The sequence below is a fragment of the Phoenix dactylifera genome, chromosome 18 (assembly GCF_051530095.1).
Source record: "Phoenix dactylifera cultivar Ajwa chromosome 18, Ajwa_hap1_PhDact_Kaust_v1.1, whole genome shotgun sequence".
Taxonomy (NCBI): domain Eukaryota; kingdom Viridiplantae; phylum Streptophyta; class Magnoliopsida; order Arecales; family Arecaceae; genus Phoenix; species Phoenix dactylifera.
This window is the reverse complement of record NC_143207.1, coordinates 9,224,868-9,245,989: the sequence shown is the minus strand read 5'-3', so window position 1 is coordinate 9,245,989 and position 21,122 is coordinate 9,224,868. Positions and strand designations below refer to the sequence as shown.

General features: G+C 36.4%; 1 protein-coding gene across 1 annotated transcript; it reads right to left on the bottom strand.

Annotated features, from left to right (window-relative positions):
• Positions 1–9,584: 9,584 nt before the first annotated feature.
• Positions 9,585–18,546, bottom strand: LOC103716360 (uncharacterized). The gene is made up of 3 exons (XM_008804322.6): positions 18,393–18,546; positions 17,967–18,193; positions 9,585–10,178 (listed from the first exon to the last, which is right to left on the bottom strand). The coding sequence occupies exons 2-3, from the start codon at positions 18,156–18,158 to the stop codon at positions 9,816–9,818; spliced, it is 555 nt and encodes a 184-aa protein (XP_008802544.1). The 5' UTR covers positions 18,159–18,193; positions 18,393–18,546; the 3' UTR covers positions 9,585–9,815.
• Positions 18,547–21,122: the final 2,576 nt, after the last annotated feature.

The window sequence follows — 21,122 nt, the reverse complement described above, 5'->3', positions numbered from 1 at the left end:
CGAAAATATGACACTACAGTATTATATCTGATCTAGTCAGTGGTGCATATTCTATTACTATTTTCAGGAAAAGGGTGAATGCTATGTTTCCTTCATATTCTCATTGATCTGGTTCAATTAAAATAGAGGATTTTTGTAGGTTCTTGAACCAAGATGAAGCAATCATAGGCAGAGTATCTCTCAATACCAACAGGAATGGGGATGATCTAGCACTACTCTGGTGGAGCTGACCAATAGTCAACAAGATTCAAATCCTCCTAATGAAGTTGGTGGTTTTAACTGTTTGCTGTGATAATTAAAATAGAGTTTCATTAGCATTCTTCAATGTTTAGTCTCTATGAATCATTGCAGAAAAATAGTATAAGTAGTTCCCAACCTGAATAGAGGACTAAAAAAGTTGGGACCTATTAGATAGAGGTGTCAAGACAGGCTTAGAACTTGATTTTGAGAAAAAGATCAGAAATATACTTTGATTGGGTCAGATGAAGTCCAGAAGTAGTAGTCTTAGCCTCAATGCCCAAAAAATAGTAAAGATGGCCTATATCCTTCATGGCGAATTCAGTTTGTAAAGAAGCAATAAGGTCATCCAATAGAATAGTAAGAGTGCCAATAAGAATAATATCATCAACATAAATTAGAAGAACTGCCACATATTATTTGGTACGCTTGATAAAAAGTGAGACATCAACCTTAGATGCATAAAAGCCAAGAATATGTAAGTGAGAGCTCAACCACTTAAACCAAGCATGTCTCGTCTGTTTAAGACTATAAAGAGAACTTTGTAGCTTGCAAATATAAGTGGGATGGTCCGGGTCAGTGTACCTAGAAGATTGTTTTATATAAATATCCTCGATAAGATGTCCATAGAGGAATGAATTTTTGACATCCAATTGCTGAATAGGCCAAACTTCAAAATCTGCAAGAGAAAGAATAGTACAAATTGTAATAGGCTTGATAACTAGACTGAACGTCTCATCATAATCAACACCCTCTTATTGATTGAAGCTTTTAGCAACCAGGCAGGCTTTATAGTGCTTGATGGAGCCATTAGTTAGCTTTTTGATTTTGAACACCCATTTGCAGTCAATAACATGTTGTGAAGGAGAGGATGGAACTAAAAGCCAATTACTGTTAGAGAGCAAGGCATTGTACTAAAGCGACATGGCTTGAGCGTGCCATCCTTGGAGCGTGTGACCAGATGATGAAAGAGTTATTTTAGGACTTAGGATCCTAATGTTTGTAAGATGTAAAGTCATTCAATGATCTTAAGCAAGCTTCTTGTATTGGTTCGAGAAGTTTGCTCAAGCTCATCACCAAGTAGGATTTTGCCAATCATATATTGATTACTCCCTCTTTACCTCTAATAAGGGTGGTATTACACAACAATTCTTGTTTATATAAATAACATCATGTTACAGGGAATAATGCCTTTACCATTGCTTCTTTGAGGCTTTTTTGCATTCTTGATTTCACATCAAGAATTTTTGCTTGCTCATAGAAAATACACTCTCGACAGTCTTTCTGAGACTGGGTTTTCTAGATAAAAATTAGAAACATTTCCCATTAAGCAGCACCACCATCTTGATGATGACATTGGATGGTTACTATTTGATCTCAGCCCATATTGTTGACTTGTTGGATGATGGATCTATTTCACAATCACTCAACTAGACATCACCTATATAATCCATATCTTTAGTCAATTTATGCACCAACCTCTTACTACATATCTTGATGCTTCTCATTGGGTCTTGCAATACTTGAAATATTCACCATCTCAAGGGATCTTACTACCTTCACATCCCAATTTACAACTTTCTGCATATACAAATTTGATTGGCTAGTTGTCCCATGACTAGGCATTCAACAACTAGTTATATTACTTTTCTTAGCAGCAGTCTTATCTCATGGCGAATGAAGAAATAAATCATGGTCTCTCACTCTTCTACCAAAAGAGTACCATGGCATGGCTAATATCGCATATGAACTTGTATGGCTATGATACTTGATATTGGATCTTGGTATTGTTTACCCATAGTTGATGCAACTCCATTGAGACAACAAACAAGCTTACAAATCATAGCCAACTTTGTGTTTCATGACAAGACTAAACACATCGAGTTGAATACCATGTTAGTTGAGAGAAAATTTACAATAGCACCACTTCCTTTGTTCTATCTTAGCATTAGCTTGTAGATATCTTCACCAAGGCACTTGGAAAATCTCAATTTTACATGATATTATGCAAGCTAGGTGTTTCTTAATCTAGGAGGATAATCAAAATTAATGTGGACGACATTGACCACTATAATCAGGGTCGAACAACATCCAAGAGTGAGATCCGTTATATCAAGAAGTCGAATCGCATACCGAACTTCTAGAAACCATAAATTGGCTGCATGATACCTGATGGAGATGATCTTTCTTTTTAAATTGATAACTTTCTAGGTCCTACGCTATATCATCGCTAGTGATTAGCCCAAATTCCATCGCTTGGGCTTCGAAACGATCTGGTCAAACTCAATTTTTTTTTCAAAAAAGACTTTGATTGGGCATATCTTCCAATCTAGGAAGAACTAAGGAGCAACAGAAGGCAATTAAGGTCGATGTAGGAGTCAAGATCTATTTATTATAGAATTTTAGCTTTTTCGAATTCATTTGCATTAGTCATATGTATATTGGAAAATCTAGTCCTGTTTGAACTTGGAGAGGAATCGAACCCAAATTATTCAAAGGAGAACCCGCCTATCGCAAATAGAGTCTATGTATCTTAGTTGAGGGGTCATCAATGAAAGAAAATAGGACCTACACCCTGCTTTTACCAAACCTTTTGCTTCTTACTAGATGTTTTTAAGAGATCGAGTTGAGTGGGTTGAGGAAACTCTTCCTTCTGCTCGATCAAATTTAGTTGATAACATAGCTTCGGTCCTCTATATTTGTGAAGGCTATAGTTCATAGTCCAAATATATGAGTCATATAAGAAGATGGGATAAGGGCTATAGGTGCTTGAAGTACATCGAAGGACAATAGTGAGTATGGTTGCTAGTTCTATCTTGATAGATGATGAGATAAAAAAAATGTTTCACATAATTAGAGGAGAAGATTCTTTAACTCTCCGAGATTATATCTTGAGTGGTAATTCTTTCAAACACAAGTATCACAAACTTCTATAGGAAAGTTGCCTCCCACATTTAGACATGAGGATCTACCATCTAACGAGAAGGATAAGCAACATACAGGCACTTAGAATCCATCTCTTTAGCCTTTAAAAGTTGAAGCTCGAATTAATATCCCTGTATATGATGGAGTTACCAATGCAGAGAAATGGAATAACTGGCTAGACCAATTAAAAGCCTACTTCACGATCTATGGATATATTAGTGTTCAAAAGATAGCTTTTACCTACCTCAAGCTTTGCAGCCATATCTTTACCTGGTGGAATTTGTATATGAGGAGCAACAACTTCTATAATCTGATGTGAAATAAATTCAAGGGCCTAATCAGGAAGCAGTTCTACCCAATCGGTTATGAGAAGGATTGGTGGATTAAGTGCCAATACCTATGATAGAAGTATGATCAATTTATTCAGGATACATCACTAAGTTCTACAAGCAAGCTATTTCACTCGGAATTTCTATCGTTGATCCTGCAATCTGCATGAAATATATTAGAGGTCTCTATGAAAACATCCGAAAGAAATTGAAGCTTTTCAAAGTTGAAGACATTAACAAAGCTAGTATGAAAGCCATAGAGAATGAGGAAAAGAATTAACCTAGGAAAGTTAAGAAGGAAGATAAGCTTAAGAAAAGGGGTGGAAAACCAAGCCAGGAATAGGAGCAGAGCAAAAAGCAGGTGAACATGACTCAAAAAAATTATTGTGATCATTGCAAGGTTACTGGATACACCTAGGAGAAGTGTTGGAAGCTCCACCTTAAGTTGTAGCCAAAGTAGATGAAGTTAAAGGATGAGGATCCTAAGAAGAAAGGAAAGATGGTCCTAAATATGACTGAGATTGGAGAGCTGCCTCAGCTTTAGCATGCAAACTCAAAATTGAGTTTGATGATGAGGGAACCTAAGATAGCAATTAAGGTAGACCTAAAAGTATGAAAAGAACTCTTGCACTTGAAAATCTAGGTGAAGCAAAGTATCATTAGAGTTATTGTACATCCTAAAAGCCAAAAGAACCTCATATTTGAAAGACTAGTTTAGAAGCTAATGTTGCATACTAATGCTCATCTATGTCCCTATCCTCTTAAAAAATATTCAGAAAAAATGTCGAGTAGAAGGTCACTAAACATAAATTTTTCTATTGTAGCTCTGGTTATATCCTATCCCAATCCATCTTCCACGAGCATTGGTGTGATGGTGGTAAAAGTTCTTGAAAGTCAAAGTATCTAGACCCACACTACTCTCATATTCGCCCTTCGATTACCTCTTTTCTTTGCTTTAACATCAGTGTCACACCCACACACCTATCCACCTATACAGACATTGACTTATCAAATAAGCTTTCTGGCACACCTATCCCTAAGCAGTGAGGAAAGTCTTATACCAAACAAATTTTACGGTACATCTAGTAGGACAACCATATAGTTGCCATCATACTGCTACAAAATGAGATTAATGAAGCAATAGCAAGTAAAGTGGCTACCAGATTGAGGCCACTTAAGAAGCACTACATGATATCTTCATTTTTGGTGCTTGATAGATCGAAAGATTTATTTTTATTATTGAGAATTGATATTATAAGCCACAACAAGTTTTGGTGTACACTATGGTGAAATTAACTGATCCTATCTTTATAGAAGATAAATCGACCCATCGATTATTACATCATGGAAACATCAAGATATGCAAGAAAGCTGACTATTAAGTTCTGGCCTGCCAGAAGGTATATACCGAAACTTATCTTGTGGAGCTCTTGATCAAACCGAACAGGCAATCAACGATGCTTAAATAAATATTAGGCTAATATTCGAGCGTGAGATGGGCTTCGGCTATCTTGGTCTACAAAAGGCTGCTGAGAAAAATATTGGTAGAATCACACTGAGACGAGGCTTGTCATTGGAACTAATCATCCTCTTGGGGCGATGAATGGGGGTCACTAGTTCAAATTGCCTACATTGTAGCTTATTCCTACATCGAGGGATGGAGGGAAACCATCGTAGTGGATACCACCACCTCCTTGACATCAATGTCTATGCAAGTCAAATCTATGTATTGAGGAGCAACCTATTCAATCGTATCTACCATATCCATGTGCCAAGGTGCAGACATGATGATGGATTTTATCTTCACCAGATTCTCTATAGTTTCTATCTACTTCTCCAGATTGAGTCTTGCCCTTACCAGATCCTCCATGATCTTCAAATCGACTAAGTTAAATATTATCCAAGTTCAAAATTAGGTTGTTAGATGTGGTGTCAAATACATCCTATCACCCTCCTAATCATTGACTGACGAAATGTGTGTTGTATTGTTTACACCATATCCAGACTGATGATGATCTAAAGGCTGATACATTAAGAGAGGTGCAAACCAAAATACTAAGAGTGCAGACCGATACACTAAGAGCACAAGACCAAGTAATTAATGTATTGACCGAAGGGGGTGAGAGCTATTGGCCTAAGGCGAGATTGTTAGTGGAGAAGTTTAAGGATGGTGGTCCAATACTTATGATTTGGGAGGGGTAGGCGTATTATCCAAAAAGTGAGAAGAGTGGTAGTGCTACTTACCATGCATAGCAATAGTAGGCTGTGGCACACAATGGCTAGAAAACTTGTCAAAATCAAACAGTGGCACCTATCTTCTTACTATCCATGATGTGAGAGGTGAGGTAGCACTACTTATCATGACAATAGTGAGGCATGTGGCATATAATAATAATGACAAGTGTCTAATATGAGTAGTGACACCCATCTTACCAGTTACAATGAACTATTTATAAATATCATATTGTAATATTAAAAATATTCAACATCCAACATATTGATGAATTATATTTTATCTTAGCTTAGATTTATTTTATCCTACACTTTACTTTTCAGTAGGACTCTACCTTAGGAGCAGCGTTCACTTAGATTTTCTCTACTATAGCCCAGGCTATATCTATGCCAATCCATCTTCCTCCAATATGGTATACCGATGGCAAAAGTTCTTAAAGATTAAGGCATATAAACCTATGCTGCTTTTGTATCCTCCCTTTGTTTATCTTCTTTCTGCTTGTTCTAATGCCAGTGGTATACCCATGTGCCTATCCACTCATCCTATCATTGACTTGTTAAACAAGTTTTCTAGCATGCCCATTCCTAGGCGATAAAGAAAGACTTGTGCCAAACAATCCATAATTGATCAACCTTTGATTAAGGCAACTTGAACTGATCCTCAATAGAGTCAAAAATGGTCAAAGCGTATTAGCAAGTACCTTTGAGATGACTTTAATACAATTGTAGATAAAGCTAATAGTTCGAAAATCGGAAGGAGAGCTAGCTACCTTTTTTTTAGGGATAAGGGTTAGAAGAGCAACGTTGAGGAGCAAAATATTTAAATTTTCCATATAAAGCTAGTGGAATAAAGCCATGATATCATTACTGAGAAGATCCCAGAAACGGTAATAAAAGTACAAAGAAAATGCATCCAGACTGAGGCTTATGTCACCCTTAAAGCTGAAAATTACCTCTTTAATTTCATCATAAGAGAAGGGTGTAGCAAGAACATCGAGATTCTGGAAAAGAGGAGTTTAGAGTTATGCCCAATTAAGCTCATATAGGAGCCATGTTAGGAATATTAAGAATCTTATTGAAGAAAGAAAGAAGGATTCCGCAATACCTTCGGTATCGCTAAAGACTGCCCATTCCATTTGCTGTTAGGCAGTCAAATTTCTGATCATATTTGGCTATTTTATGTAACAAGGCAGTATTGTTTTCCCCTTCTTTTAACCACTTGACCTTGGAATGCTGCTTCCAGTAGATTTGTTTATTTTTGTAAATCTGAAGCAGCTCCTTTTTGTAAGCCAAGTGACAATCTTTTTGCAGGGTTGTCAAGGGACCCAATTACTCTTAACGATCTAACGACAAAATTTTATTGAGTAGATCAGATTTGATTTCTCGTGTCGATTGGCACTCCAAAATTTTAGATCAGCCCCAGTTCTCCTCAACTTCATCACAATAGTGGCAGCTGCATCTTCAGCCGTGGGGATTGAATTCCGACCATTTGCCACCATCTCAGTAATTGAATAGTGCAATATCCAACACTTATCGAATTTGAAGGGGCCTTTCATTTAGGCTGAAAACTTTAAGACGACAAGATTGGGGAGTGGTTTGAGTAAGAATTAGCCGGCGCTGATTGCTCAAAATAAGGGTGGAGTCCTATTTAAGGGCGATGAGGAACCTGATTACCATTCGCTCATAAAGTTTGTAAGTAGCATTGAAATCCCCACCGATAATTCAAAGCCTGAGGAAAAGAGTTTTGAGATTTCTTAATTCCTCCTAGGAGGAGAATGTAAGATCATGATCCGTAGGTTCATAGACCATGGAGAGACTCCAAGAGGTGTTCATCAAGCAGTCGAACCAGAGAGCAGAGATAAAGAAGATAGAATCACCTTCCTAATGAGTTGAAGTGGGCAGAATTCCAACCCAAGAGAATGCTGCTAGTAGAGCATTAGCATTGAGATACAGCCAAGAATTTACCTGACCCCAGATAGGGAATACAGGATTGGTGGGGTCACACTCAAGTTTTGATTCCTGGTGTCCAGCCATACAGCAACAGGTAGAGATGACACTCTCTAATGGCTCTCCTCTTAATATGGTCCTCCAAACCTCGGACATTCCAACGTAGAATATACATAGCAAAAAAGAACGACTCCAAAGAGGCAGAAATCCAAGAGAAACGCCAGAGGGAGAGCAGAGTTAAAACATCCACGGCCTCAGCCCTTTCCTCTTCCAGATCAAGAGCTGTATGACCTTGTCAGCATCATGATCGGAGATTGAGAAACCACATTGTCTTCCCTGCTGCACAAGAATTTCCCAATGTTCACTGTTACTTGCATGCATATGTTATAAACCTTTTTGCTCCAAACTACATTCACACTTCAGTGACAGTTTATTTCTAATAATACAACAATGCCAGCCAATCTTTCCGGCCACTAAAATAAACAGGGTGATTCCACATTAACATTTAGAAACTGAGATACTGATACAAGTTCTTCCCTTCTGAATCAGATAGATTCATATCTGAAAGAGGCTGACAATAAGTTCTTTCAAAATTGACTATTTGTTCCTCTGTTAGAGGTGTTGCAGAAATGTCTGCGTTCAATCTTTTTTGAAAGTATCCTCAATGTCATCCCCAACTTAGTCACTGCTTCGGACAAGACTATGCTTAACCGAATTCCATCTTTGGAGGAAAGAAAAGAAAGAGTCTTCCAGATGTCCCCTGACAGTACGCCTGGACCTGACGGGTACGAAGGTAGCTTTTATCAGTCGTGTTGGGAGATTATTCAGGAGGACCTCGTCCCTGCTGTGCAGTTCTTTTTCCGTGAAGGTTCGGTTCCGAAATCGATTAATGAAACCTGACTCTATTACTTGGATCAAAAGCAGCCTATCTTCTCACCAATCCTTACATTCGAGACAGCCGATTCTCCAACTACACTGTGAGTGAAACAATGTGGGCTAGGAACTTCAGAAATGAAAGCAATCAAGCAACCAGATCCTGTTCATCGAGATCTGGAGCTAAAACATCCAACCTCATCATACTTCCATATTGTTTAGGCACTGGTGCACCAGCTTGCACACATGCAAAGCTCCACAATGTAGTACCTCTTTAGCTCATTAACCAGTAGGGTATTCGTGCAAGTCCCTCACGTGCCATACATAGTTTGGCTGTATCAAATCATCAATGGTGGCATCCTTACATGCATGCAGAACATCACCGTTCTAGCGCCTGAAACTTTTCATGACCTCACCTTGTGTCCTCTAGGCCCCTCCTGGGCTTCAGGGTAGTATCCATAATTTGTCACGCTGCCTTTCTTCATTATTCTCAAACCAAACTGCAATGACTAATCGTCACTTGCTCTTCAAATGTACTCTCCTCGGAGATAGCCACTTGCTCAAGTGTTTCTACTGCCACAGTCTCTTTCTCTAGTTCAAAGTCTATGATCCATCCATCAGTTGAGTAAACAGGCTAAGTTCTTTTCCGTTGGGCAACCTTCAAGTTCTAGACCTGCTTGGATGCACATCTCTTAACATTGCTGGAAGCCTCTGGACTCCAAACTGTTCTTTGTACCCGACACCCGGCTTTCCAACTGTATCATATACGGTAGCATCTCTAATTCCTCCTCTCCAGCATCTCTGATAAGGTATCCAGATTACGAAGACGGTTGTCTTCCAGAAAAGTCTTCCCATAACAATGCTTCTCTTTTCTTTCTCTGCAGTACTAATAGACCCTCCAACCCTTGTTGCGATCAGTGGCATGAAAGGCTTCAAAATTGGGTTGTTGATGCTGCACACTCTGATTCCAATTGAAGCAGAATAAAATACGAAACATGCACTAATTTGACTTTGTTAATCTGATGTGAAAAGCGAATAATCTGCCAGGGAAATTATAATCCATGTAAGTTATTATTTCCAGACCACTCGGATAGTGTATCACTTTCATTTGCAACATGGGAGGAAGTGTATTTTTCTGCCAATTTGATGAGAATATAAACAATGTGTATTACTTTGGGTTGCAACATAAGCCCATGGATTGGACATGGGGGAAAACCTAATCTCTCTCAACCTTCAGCATGCACACAAAAAATACAATACATGACAAGAAAATCAAGTTGTTGTTTGTTTCCCGGCGACTCTCTGAGCTATCCATCCCAGGCCATCATACAATCCCTCACCAGTAAGAGCACAACAGGCTTGGATGTGCCAGTCATGGTTCTTGATGCTGTGGAGGGAGAGGGCATCAGTGATCTCAGCTGGCGACATTGCATCCTTGAGGTCCTGTTTGTTAGCAAAAACTAGCACCACGGTGTGCTCAAGGTCCCCATGCTGAAGCAGCCTGAAGAGCTCGTCCTTCATGATGGAGATCCGAGCTCGGTCGGTGCTATCTATCACAACAATGACAGCATGGGTTCCCCCAAAATATGTTGCCCAAGAGGTTCTCAGTCTTTCTTGTCCACCAAGATCCCAAACCTGGTTAATTATAGCATGCGGTGAGATGAACAGTGGTACATGATTGCTAAGATTACAATCAAAAAGAATTTAAAATGTTTATGATGAAGACGAATCATCAACAAGAACAGCCTACATGCACCATCAACATTCCAAAATCAAATCATATTTGCTCATCAGAGAGCATGAGTAAAGTGCATTGTAAATAAGAAATGAACTCGACCGAGGATACCCAACAAGTTCCATACAACAAGTTGTGAATAATGTGTCTTTTTTTCAAAAACTTAGTTTGCCAGTCCCGACATAACATGATTTTGATTTTAAAATCTCCTGCCTAAGAGTGAAGAAACAGGTTTTCAAGTTGCCTCCCACTTTCAGCAGGCTGATGCTAAATTTTAGTTTGCAAAATCCAACTGAAGCTGAATAACTGGTAACAGAAGACAGGAGAGAGAACTGAGACAATTTATGTGGTGATGTACATACCAAAAGGGATGATTTCTGACAAGTTCTATACAGGAACAATTTTCAGACTAGATGACTGACAAAGGGTGCTCCTTTATGTCATTATCTATATGGTGGTTGACCCACCTGTGGAGACTTCATATTCGATAGAATTGGAGATATATATCCAGAGTTTAAGGTATCAAACTTAATTATGAAGTCATGATGTACTGCAGGTAGAACTAAAGAACCATCCAATGAAGGCGGCAACAAGATGCACGTATAAGTAGTAGGAAAATCAGGCATGGTTGACAATTAAGTTAGCGTACAATAAATTCAGCAAATATCTGTAGAGTGATTAGTTACAAAGACAACATGCACAAACACATACTTTTGCTGATAGGCCACGTTTGATCTTGTTTTAGAACCAAAGACCTGAAACACTATCCTACTTTTGCTGATAGGCCACGTTTGATCTTGTTTTAGAACCAAAGACCTGAAACACTATCCTACTTTGCTGAGCAAAAGCCACTCATATTCCCCTGCCAACACATCTACTGAAAAAATGCAGAACCAGAAATAATGCAACCTATGATGAATTAATTCTGCTTAAAAACTCTAATCACCAAGGGTTAGACCCACATATTGACTGAAAGAATTTCTGTTGGGCATAACTGAACATAACCAAACACTTTCAAAGTTGAAATTCCAGCATAAAACTGTCAACAACATAGTTCTGATTGACTTCAAGAATAGGCAGCTTTGTTATTAGCACTTATTAATCCGATTGGTCAGTAAGAATGTTTCATTCCTAAAAAGAATGAGCACTTTGTTCTTGGATCTTGAGAATATGGGTGGGGTGAAAACTCTGTTATTAGGTCATAGAGAAATAAGACCGGTCAACTGCATTTATTTCAAATCTTAGGCCACATTTAGCATTCAATATATTTGGATAAAAATCACATTGCAGTAGTCCACCCTGTGGAAATATTGGAGTTCCTAGCCATGTAATGTCAAGACAATGCAACTGGCTACATCAGATTATGGCTTAACAATGCCTACTCTGATTAGTAAGTCCTTAAAAACTTAAATCCAACTCTGTCCAGAATATGTCACCCTTAACCACCTGCTATGCTGATGTCACCCTTAACCACCTGCTATGCTGATTTGACTAGCCGTGTCAATAACATCAAACATGTTCTGCCTTGCATTCTCATGTATGCTTAAACTAGCCAAGTTCCCAAATCCACTGTAAGGATAAACAAATGATCTAAAAAATGTCAGACAATGACCATGCATTAGAACCAACTCAAATTTCATATCAAAGGACTAAAGACATGAACAAGGAAAAAAAATCAGTCCTTTACTCCGTCAGAACAATAAAATGTAACAAAAATTTATTCAACATTCGTGACACTTACATTTTTCCCTTTTTTGACACAAAATATGGAGTAGTTCACTTACATTTTTCCCTTTTTTGAGGCAAAATATGGAGTAGTTCGCATGCTACTTTGTCACGAATTTTTTGACAGGATATTGCTAAACTTGCCGCAGTTTTTCCAATTTTTCACACCATTGCAGGGATTTATTTTGTTAAAAAAATGTTTCTACAAATAGTTTCAATCTGCTGCAGTTATAATATTTTATTAAAATTTTGCCTAACAACAAAAGTTTAACCTCGCCAAATTAATCCCAGACCACTCTACTGAAAGAACTCTACATTCTTGGTCTAAGATTCAATTCTGAGTCCCCCTTGCAAATCCACCACATTAATCCAATCTTGGAAAAAGTACATACTTTCAAGTCTAATAAATTCACAAAATCAATCTCACTTCCTCAAGGTTCAGGATATCCAATATCACCATTTACCAATAATGGAAGCATTAAAACCTTGAAGATTTTATTGAAGGCATGCCCTGAAAACTGGAAACTTCATCAAGATTCCGAAAAAATAAACAAAATTATGTTATCTAGACAAATGTTGTATTGAGAGGGTCTAGGGAAACAAACTGAATGTAAAAGAAGTGAGATTGTTGAGATGGATATATGGTAAAAATAAGAAGGATAGTATGTGTGTCCAAGAAGCATATGAGTTCCTTTAGTTCATGACAAAGTGATCAAGAATGGATTTAGAATTTGAGATGGTAACAAGATGTACAATGAAAATTTTAAGCCCCCCTCCCCCCTCCCCCGCAAGAGAAAAAAAAAAGAGGCAAAGACTTGCAATGACACTAAAGGAAGCACATAAAAGGGATGATTGGTGAATGGCAATTCATAAACCAAAGTGAAATAGCTGGGATAAAGCTTGAGGTTGTGAGTATAGTATTTCTATGATAATTTTTTAGAAAGGAGAATAAGAACCATTCCATATAATTACGACCTAGTAGTCCCGTATCTAATCCTCAGCCTCATCAAGTTGAAATAGTTAATGAAACTGAGTATATCAATCACATGGGGAAGCAGGAAATATGAATGCAACTAGAAATGCATCAAAACATTGCCAACATCTTCCTTATGTGACTAAGAGAATAACAATGAGAAGGATGTCTTTAAATGCATGGTAGGCTACAAAATTATATATCTGAAATTTCCAAACCTACTCTCATATCATATATAAAGGCAAGTCTCCATGCCCGTATCTTGCTGATCATCCAACAAATTATGGAAATAACTTTGGATAACTACGATAAATAACAATTTTCACTAGAAACAGACATCACCAATAACCAAATCTTTAGGAGATCTTTAATTTTCTTTCTTATAAAAGTCCATCAGAAAATAACAAGATAACTCTCGTTGTCCACAAATTTTCACTAGGTGATGCAAAATATTTAAAGAAATTAACAACCTATAAGATCACCGACACAATAGCAAATACGAATTCCTGCCATATTCCACCAATAAAGCATCTCAAGACTGATGAGTCATTTGACAACTAGTAACATTGACTTGCTTTCCTTCATCTTACAACATGTACAGCATTTCTAATTTGGGTTGCATTTTTTCCCTCTACCTTAGTTTGAAAACTAGCCTAAACCGACCTAAATAGGTTCAGATTTGTCAAGAACTTTTACTAAGAGGATACCTTGACCGGCCGGTGTATATCGTATTACTTGATACTTTATTTTCCTTCTCTAAAAAAAAAAACACTGTGACCTTGCTAGCAATACAAAACAATTAAAAGGATGAGAAAGAATGGTGGGAGAACAAGGGGGAATGCTTATCAAGTACAGTAAACTAAGTTGAAATGACCTTGCTCGTTCCACCTAATATAGAAGCACCCTTGTTTAAACGAGGTTCTAAGTTTCGGGTGAACCAATCGGTTTTGACCAAAACAGACTGGTTTCAGCCAAAATCAAAGTGAAACAGACCAAAATTTTCAGTTTTGATCAGTTTAGACCAGATTCGTCTAGTAAAAACCGTCTAGTGAAACGCCACAGGCGCGAAGCGTGGTAGATATGCGCCGGAGGAGCATAGGGAGGAAAGGAAGCCTGGACAGTGGAAGAGCTGGGGGAGGCCGGGTCATTTGACAGAAATGGAAGGCTTTTTCCGAGCGGCTCATTCATTCTTGGAAAAAGAGGGAGGGAGTGAGCCAATGTATCAATAAATAGATAGAATCAACGGAAGACAGACAGCGCTACCTACATGCGAATTAGCTTCCGAGATCGAGCAGTCTCAATTTCACTACATTGCCTAGTTTCAACCAGTTTCGATCATTTTTGGTCCAGTTTTTGTAGTTCAGCCAAAACTGATGGGAAGTATTACATTTTTTTAAGTTACAAGTTAATATGTTTATTATTTTCTAACATTGACAAATCTATTCAATTACAGATTTATCACAGGCTCTAATTATCAATCAGTGTTGTTTTTGTTTAAGCTCTATTATTATGATGGGTGAGCTGCATGTTGACATAGCAAAATAAAGTGGCCTATTATCTATATGAATTTTTTTCTTTGCTTTCAAGGGTTTTTTAAGTGAAATAGAATGAAACATGCTTATGTAGTCCTTCTTTTTTTTTTGTTGCATAGATGGGCCATTAATATGGAACTGAATGAAATATTCTTAGACAGGTGTTTTCTTGCCTAGATGGGTTATTCAAATGAAGTAAAACAAAATATGCTTGGATGGGTTTTCTCTTTCCTAGCTATTAAAATGAATAGAATGAAATATACTTGAATGGTTTTTTCCTTGATTAGATTAGTTTAAAATAGAAATAAAATGAAATGTATTGAATAGATTTTTTCTTTGCCTAGCATAGTTATTAAAATGAAATATGTACTAAAAGTTTAAAATACTACAAAAAGGAAAGTAAACATGAGAACTGTACAAAAAAAATAGAGAAATATGGAGGTAGATTAAAGAATTATGGAAAAGCAAACAGAATATATTTACAGTGAGTGGAAAGTTAGTATAACGCAACAAGCTTCAACATATTTTACTTCCAATTTGAAACTAGCTTTGACTAGATGAACTATCATCCTGAATAACTTAAAAAGCAATAAAACAACATGAAATAACTTATCTTGGTTTTAATTATTTTTCCTTTTGGTTTTTTTTGTTTTTTTGACTTCTTTACTGAAACTCCAAAACTCAAAGCAAAACTGCTGAAATTATAAAAATTGCTGAAACCAGAACTCTAATCAAGGGGCAGAAATCAAATCTGAGTTTTAAATCCTTGATTTGAACTCTGATCCTCAAATTGCTAAAAGCTTCCTAATACTCTTAAAGAAAGATTTGGAGGCTTCTCAAAGATAGGATGTGACCATAAAATGATGAATGAAGCCCAATTCATAGATACCATCTTGAATTGTTCTTGCATTAGTTTTCTATCAGCAGAGTGGTGGTCTGTTTACTAAAAGTAATCTATATCTGATCTCAGCTTTACTCTTCTAAAATATCATTTTAGGCCTTAAAAGCACTAGATTGCATTGCATTCTAGGACCTTCCAAAAAACAGGTTGGGCACTAGCCTAGTGCACATTAACAGGTTATTAGTAGTTTCTCTCAGTTTTTGTTATCTTTAAGCCTTTGTGCAATGCCTCATCTTAAGAAAGCATACAAAGTCTACTCTTTAGGTTTCTTACATCACTTAAGATCATCCAAACATCTGCCACCAACAAAGCATGTCTAAACTGTACTGATCTTCCAAAAACAATCCTAATCTAACAGAATTGGAGTCTGCATGTTTCAGATAAGCTTAACTCTTTTCTCTTTTTGCTTCTTTACCAAAAAAGATTGAAGTAGTTATTAGGTCAGTGCTTCCGAATAAAAACCATTCCCAATCACACAGAATGAGCACCCATAATTTGAGTTGACCCATTGAAGATCTTGCTGATTTTCTCTTCTTCAAATAGCAGAAACCTATTCAACATTAAAAAAAATAATTCTAAGATCTTGTTAGTATGCACCATTGTTAAAAGTTAAAACAAATCTGTAAATGGTTCTTTTGAAGTGCTTTAACTTGCCGTCCGCAAAATTCAATCTGAGAATTCTTTAAAAGTTGATGACAACTTTAATTAGAATGTAGTAGTGCCAGTTGGTGTACACACCACACATAAGAATACTCTTGTAACCATCTGTATTAGCAATTAAATTGCTTTAAAATTCCTAGGAGTTGTTCTCACCAAGCAATCATAACTTAATTGATCCCAGGCTATACCGACAAGAAATTCAAGAAATAGGAGAATTTCGTCCTAAGACCATGATATCTGCACATGCCCCCACCACATTGAATAACATATTGATGACAGTAGAAAAGGATTGAGTAGAATATATGAATTAGACAAGCCATTACAGTATATTTTTTATGGAGATTCCCTAAACATGATATCTCCAAGTTTAACTTTGTTACCAAACAATTTACTAAAAATCTTTTTACTCTAGTATATGACTCTCTCAAGTTCTAGCCATTTATTTCACTCCCATGAGTATCTTCAACCAATAAAGCCAATCAATAGTTGGAACAATCTATATAGTTATAGTTATGCTTATGGTTATGCACGTATGTCCAACCAAATAAACTTAGATGGTCGCTGACTCCTTTTTTATGCTTTCAAACTATCCCGCTTTCCGAATATGTTTGAAAGCCCAAGTCAACTCTTCCTCTTTGATCCACTCCACATACCAATTTGAACTTATCTGCAGTTCCTATAGCATAACTATCAACTCTCAAGGTTAATCTCATGGATCTTAGTGAGGATATGTACAAGTTTCCCTCCATCTCACCATACACTTAGTAAGGTTAAACCAAGATTTAACCTTTGCCTGAAAACTCTCTGAAGAAGACGTCCACACAACATTCACCCACCCCATCTATTGTCATTTTACTGAGTGCTCAAGAACTAAGCTTTCAAGCTAGAACCTTTGAAACCTAAGGGCCTGTTTGGTTGACAAGTTTTGATAAAACAAGTTTACAAAAAAAAAAAAATTCATAATGCATGAATTTTGGAAAAATGGTTGTTTGGTTATATATTCAATAAAACCCATTTTGCTGAAACCGGAAAGTCACAAAACCTAAAATATGTGGTATATGAAAACATGTCCCCTACTTTTTTCATAAAACATGTTTTACAGAAATCATGTTTTACAATTAAATGTTTTAGGAAAACTCACAGACAACAAAACAGCCCCTTAGTCTTGGCCTCATTGCATCCCAACACTTAAGTCCTAATGATGACTGGGCAGCCTTTGGTGTGTCTCCCATCTTAAAAATATTGGGTACTTATTATGCCACTTCCATTCTCAGTAATTATCACAATCTGTATCTACAGCAATTTGTTTCATAATTTTTCATGCAACCTGACAGACCACGGTGCAAACGTTGTTGACATAAAACAAGAGAAAATTTTTGAAACTTATATCTTATCTATATTTCTTGTTATTAGAATAGCTATTCATCTGGATTGGGTAGAGATATCTCCCATACCAACTCCTCACAATAACCAGAACTAGAAACTCTTCACAGTAGAACATATGATGACATATCGTCAACAAAACTTCAGAACATTATAGGATAAGAAAATTCACTTCAAACTTGTCAATGGACCTCCAAAAGGCATTTTAATGGTCATAGTAAAAACGTTCATTTAACAGACAGCAAAAAAAGAAAAACAAAATCCCTTTTTCTAGTACAACATTTTGTTAACGATCAAGACACTTTTAATCTTCCGACCTAAATTTCTTTTTCCTCACATTAGTCCTCTATTAACTCAGTAATATGCTGATAACTAACGATTCATGACATCCAAAGCTTTAACATAATTCAAATAAATGATCAACCAAAGCAATCAAACAGTACCGTAAACAAGAAAAACAATCAACTGCTGCGAAACAGAATTAAGGGGGAAAACAGAAGACATAGTGACCGACCTCAAACCGTATATTCTTGTAAACAACTTCCTCGACATTACTCCCAATGGTAGGACTGGTGTTGACAACCTCTCCAAGATGCAATTTGTAAAGGGTCGTCGTCTTCCCGGCATTGTCCAACCCAACCACCACAATCTTGTACTCCTTCGCAGGGAACAACACGAACCAAAACCTCGACAACAGCGCCCCCATCTTAATCCTCGAGATCTAACACCTTTAGCTCCAATCTAAAATGGAGAAGAAATCCAAACTGAATTCGAATATCGACATAAAAGACTATAAAGAATCTTGGAAAAAAAACCCTAATTTTCTCCATCGATATAAAGAAGCGGAAGAAATTGGAATGACGAATTGATCCAAGATAACAAAGCGGGAACAGCTCGGAATCGACGCAGGGAAGAGACGAAGGAATGAAAGGGATCTTACCTGGCGACGGAGAAGGGAAGAAATTGAAGGATGAGAGCTCGAATGGTGCTCTAATGGCGAAGATCGGAGGATTTTCTCCGGCCTTTTTCTCCGATGGAGACCAAGCGGGGAAGAGAACCAGAGAAACCCTAATTCGGAGGAGAGGGGACGAAACGTCGAAGGAGTGAGACCGAATCTATTTATAGAGCGCGATGCCTTCACGGGCAAGGACGACGAAACTTACGGGCAAGGATCGCTGCCGGGGCCAGCGTGGAATGGTGACGTGGACTTCAGGAGTCCTTTTCGGCCACTGGTTATTAATTTTTGTGTCCATATATTCTAGTAAATATGAATATAGATATAAATATTAAATAAATACTAAATTAATATTCATAATTGTTCTAAATATGAATAAATACATTTATAACTAAATAAACATGTAGAGCATAGTTACTAAATCTGCACAAAAATCGATGATATTCCAACTGGATTTATCTTAAAATAAAAAAATAAAATTTATTTAAAATTAAAATTAAAATATAAAAATATTAATAAATATAATAATTTTTATATTAAATACTACAATTAATATTTAATTGTGATATCAATAAAGATAATCATGAATTATCTATTTGTAGAGAGCTTATAAAAATTTATGTGCAAATGGTATTTTTAAATATTTTATCAAGAACATAAAAATATTTTAAAGAATAAAATGATGCATATTTTTTATTTATTAAATAGAATGATTGTATTTTATAAAAAAAAAATGACTTATGCCATCATTGTAAAATGTAATTAAATGATGTGCCTTGGTAGTTGAATGATCCTTATCCAAGAAACAGGTCATAGCTTCAATTCCTTTTTTTTTTTTCTGGTACATGAAACTCAAAATACTTAATTTCATAATTATAGTAACAAAAGGATACAAATTTAAATGATTATGGTAACAAAAATATTTTATGTAAAATGTAATTAAATGATGTACCTCGGTAGTTGAAGGGTCCTCATCCAAGAAACAGACCATAGCTTCATTTTTTTTCGTACATTAAACTCAAAATACTTAATTTCATAATTGTAGCAACAAAAAGATACAAATTTAAATGATTAAGGTAACAAAAAATATTTTAAATTATTTTTTAAAAAAAATCTATCGGAGATCCTCAAATTTAGGACCCTCAGGTAACTTTCAAAAAGCATTTCCGTGACACATCTTAAATAAAGCTTTTGTACAAAAATTTTAAATTAAAATTTTTCAGGGAAAGATTTTTTCAAGCTGACTTGTGGATCAACCATTGCCCTAACTGGAGGATCCATAGGGATACATCAGTTCTGTGTCACGCCCCCAACCCAAGATCGTAAGCCAGGGGGCGCAGCAACCGCCGCACACTCATAAGAAACTCTCCCTACGAGCATGCAAGGTATCTCATCATGATATCAAAATCAAGCAACGAAAATAATTTAACTAATAATATACAATTCTTTATTTTATTAACTAACCAACTCATAATATCTCATAAATTTAACATTAGTCTAAGGTAATACATAATTTTAAATAATCTTTAATCTAAGATAACTTGTGCCATAGTTCTTCTAATCGCTCTCCCATATTGAAAATTTTGGTAGGCTAGTTCTTTGAATCTGTAAAAATATAAAAATCGTATAATGAGCTAAACAGCTTAGTAAGTAATGAACACTTAAGCTAGATAAATCAAGCAATAATAATATACTGAAGTTAAGCATGCAGAATACATCGATTCAAATCCAAATCGATACGATATCTAGTCACTTCAAAATTTCAAATCTTGTTTCATAAATCAATTATATTTTAAATCATCAAGTTCATCTTGACAGCTCAAAACTATGATCACATCAAAGTGCCACCATATAATTCCTAATGGCAGGGTGTCGATATGCTAATGTATAACCGCCATTGGCAGGGTGTCGATATACCAACATATAACCTCCATTGACAGGATGTCGATATGCTAGCATATAACCCCCACTGGTAGGGTGTGGATATGCCAATGTATAATCTCCACTGGCAGGATGTCGATATAACAGCGTATAACCGCCACTGGTAGGGTGTCGAAATATAATCCGGTTGCGAGTCCAAATCAATTTCGATCCAAAACTTTTTTTCTTAAAACATGTTCAGTATTTTAAATCGAAAGATGCGATATCGAAATCAATCAAACATAAACTATATCAAATTCAATACATTCAATTAAGAATCATACAATATTTTAGAGAGAGGCATATATATATATATATATATATATATATATATATATAACAATAAAATACTATACTTCAAGTTCATGAATCAAGAGTAATTCAGTATAGAAAATATTTATAATTTACCAATGAATCTAAAAAAGAGTTACATTACTTACCTCAAATGCAATCCAAGTAATAGATCCAATAAATCTCAAAAATCTTTCTCAGATCCTGATATTTAAAAATTATATTTTCAATTAGAATTTATCATGATTATTCCAAGAATAGAATTCTAATACCAATACTCTCATAGAGTTGACCAGATGGGAGTGCCCGACACCCCAGTCAGTTCGATCAAACTGAAATTCATTGTATCATGCTTGGATTAGGGCACAGATGGTTCAAAAAAGATTGGAGGTGATCAAATCTTATAGTGTTGGCAAGGATCAGGGTGGGGTTGAGACGCTGCTCAACAACAATGAATGAGGGCCATTTGCCAGGATCAATCCCAAAATCACTGCGAAGAGTCTC

What these genes read in the sequence shown, in the direction of transcription:
- LOC103716360 (XM_008804322.6), bottom strand. Translation starts at nt 18,158, where the DNA reads ATGGGGGCGCTGTTGTCGAGGTTTTGGTTCGTGTTGTTCCCTGCGAAG. An exon ending in ACAAGAATATACGGTTTGAG is followed by an intron (nt 10,179 to 17,966) that starts GTCGGTCACTAT and finishes ATAATTAACCAG; the next exon opens with GTTTGGGATCTTGGTGGACA.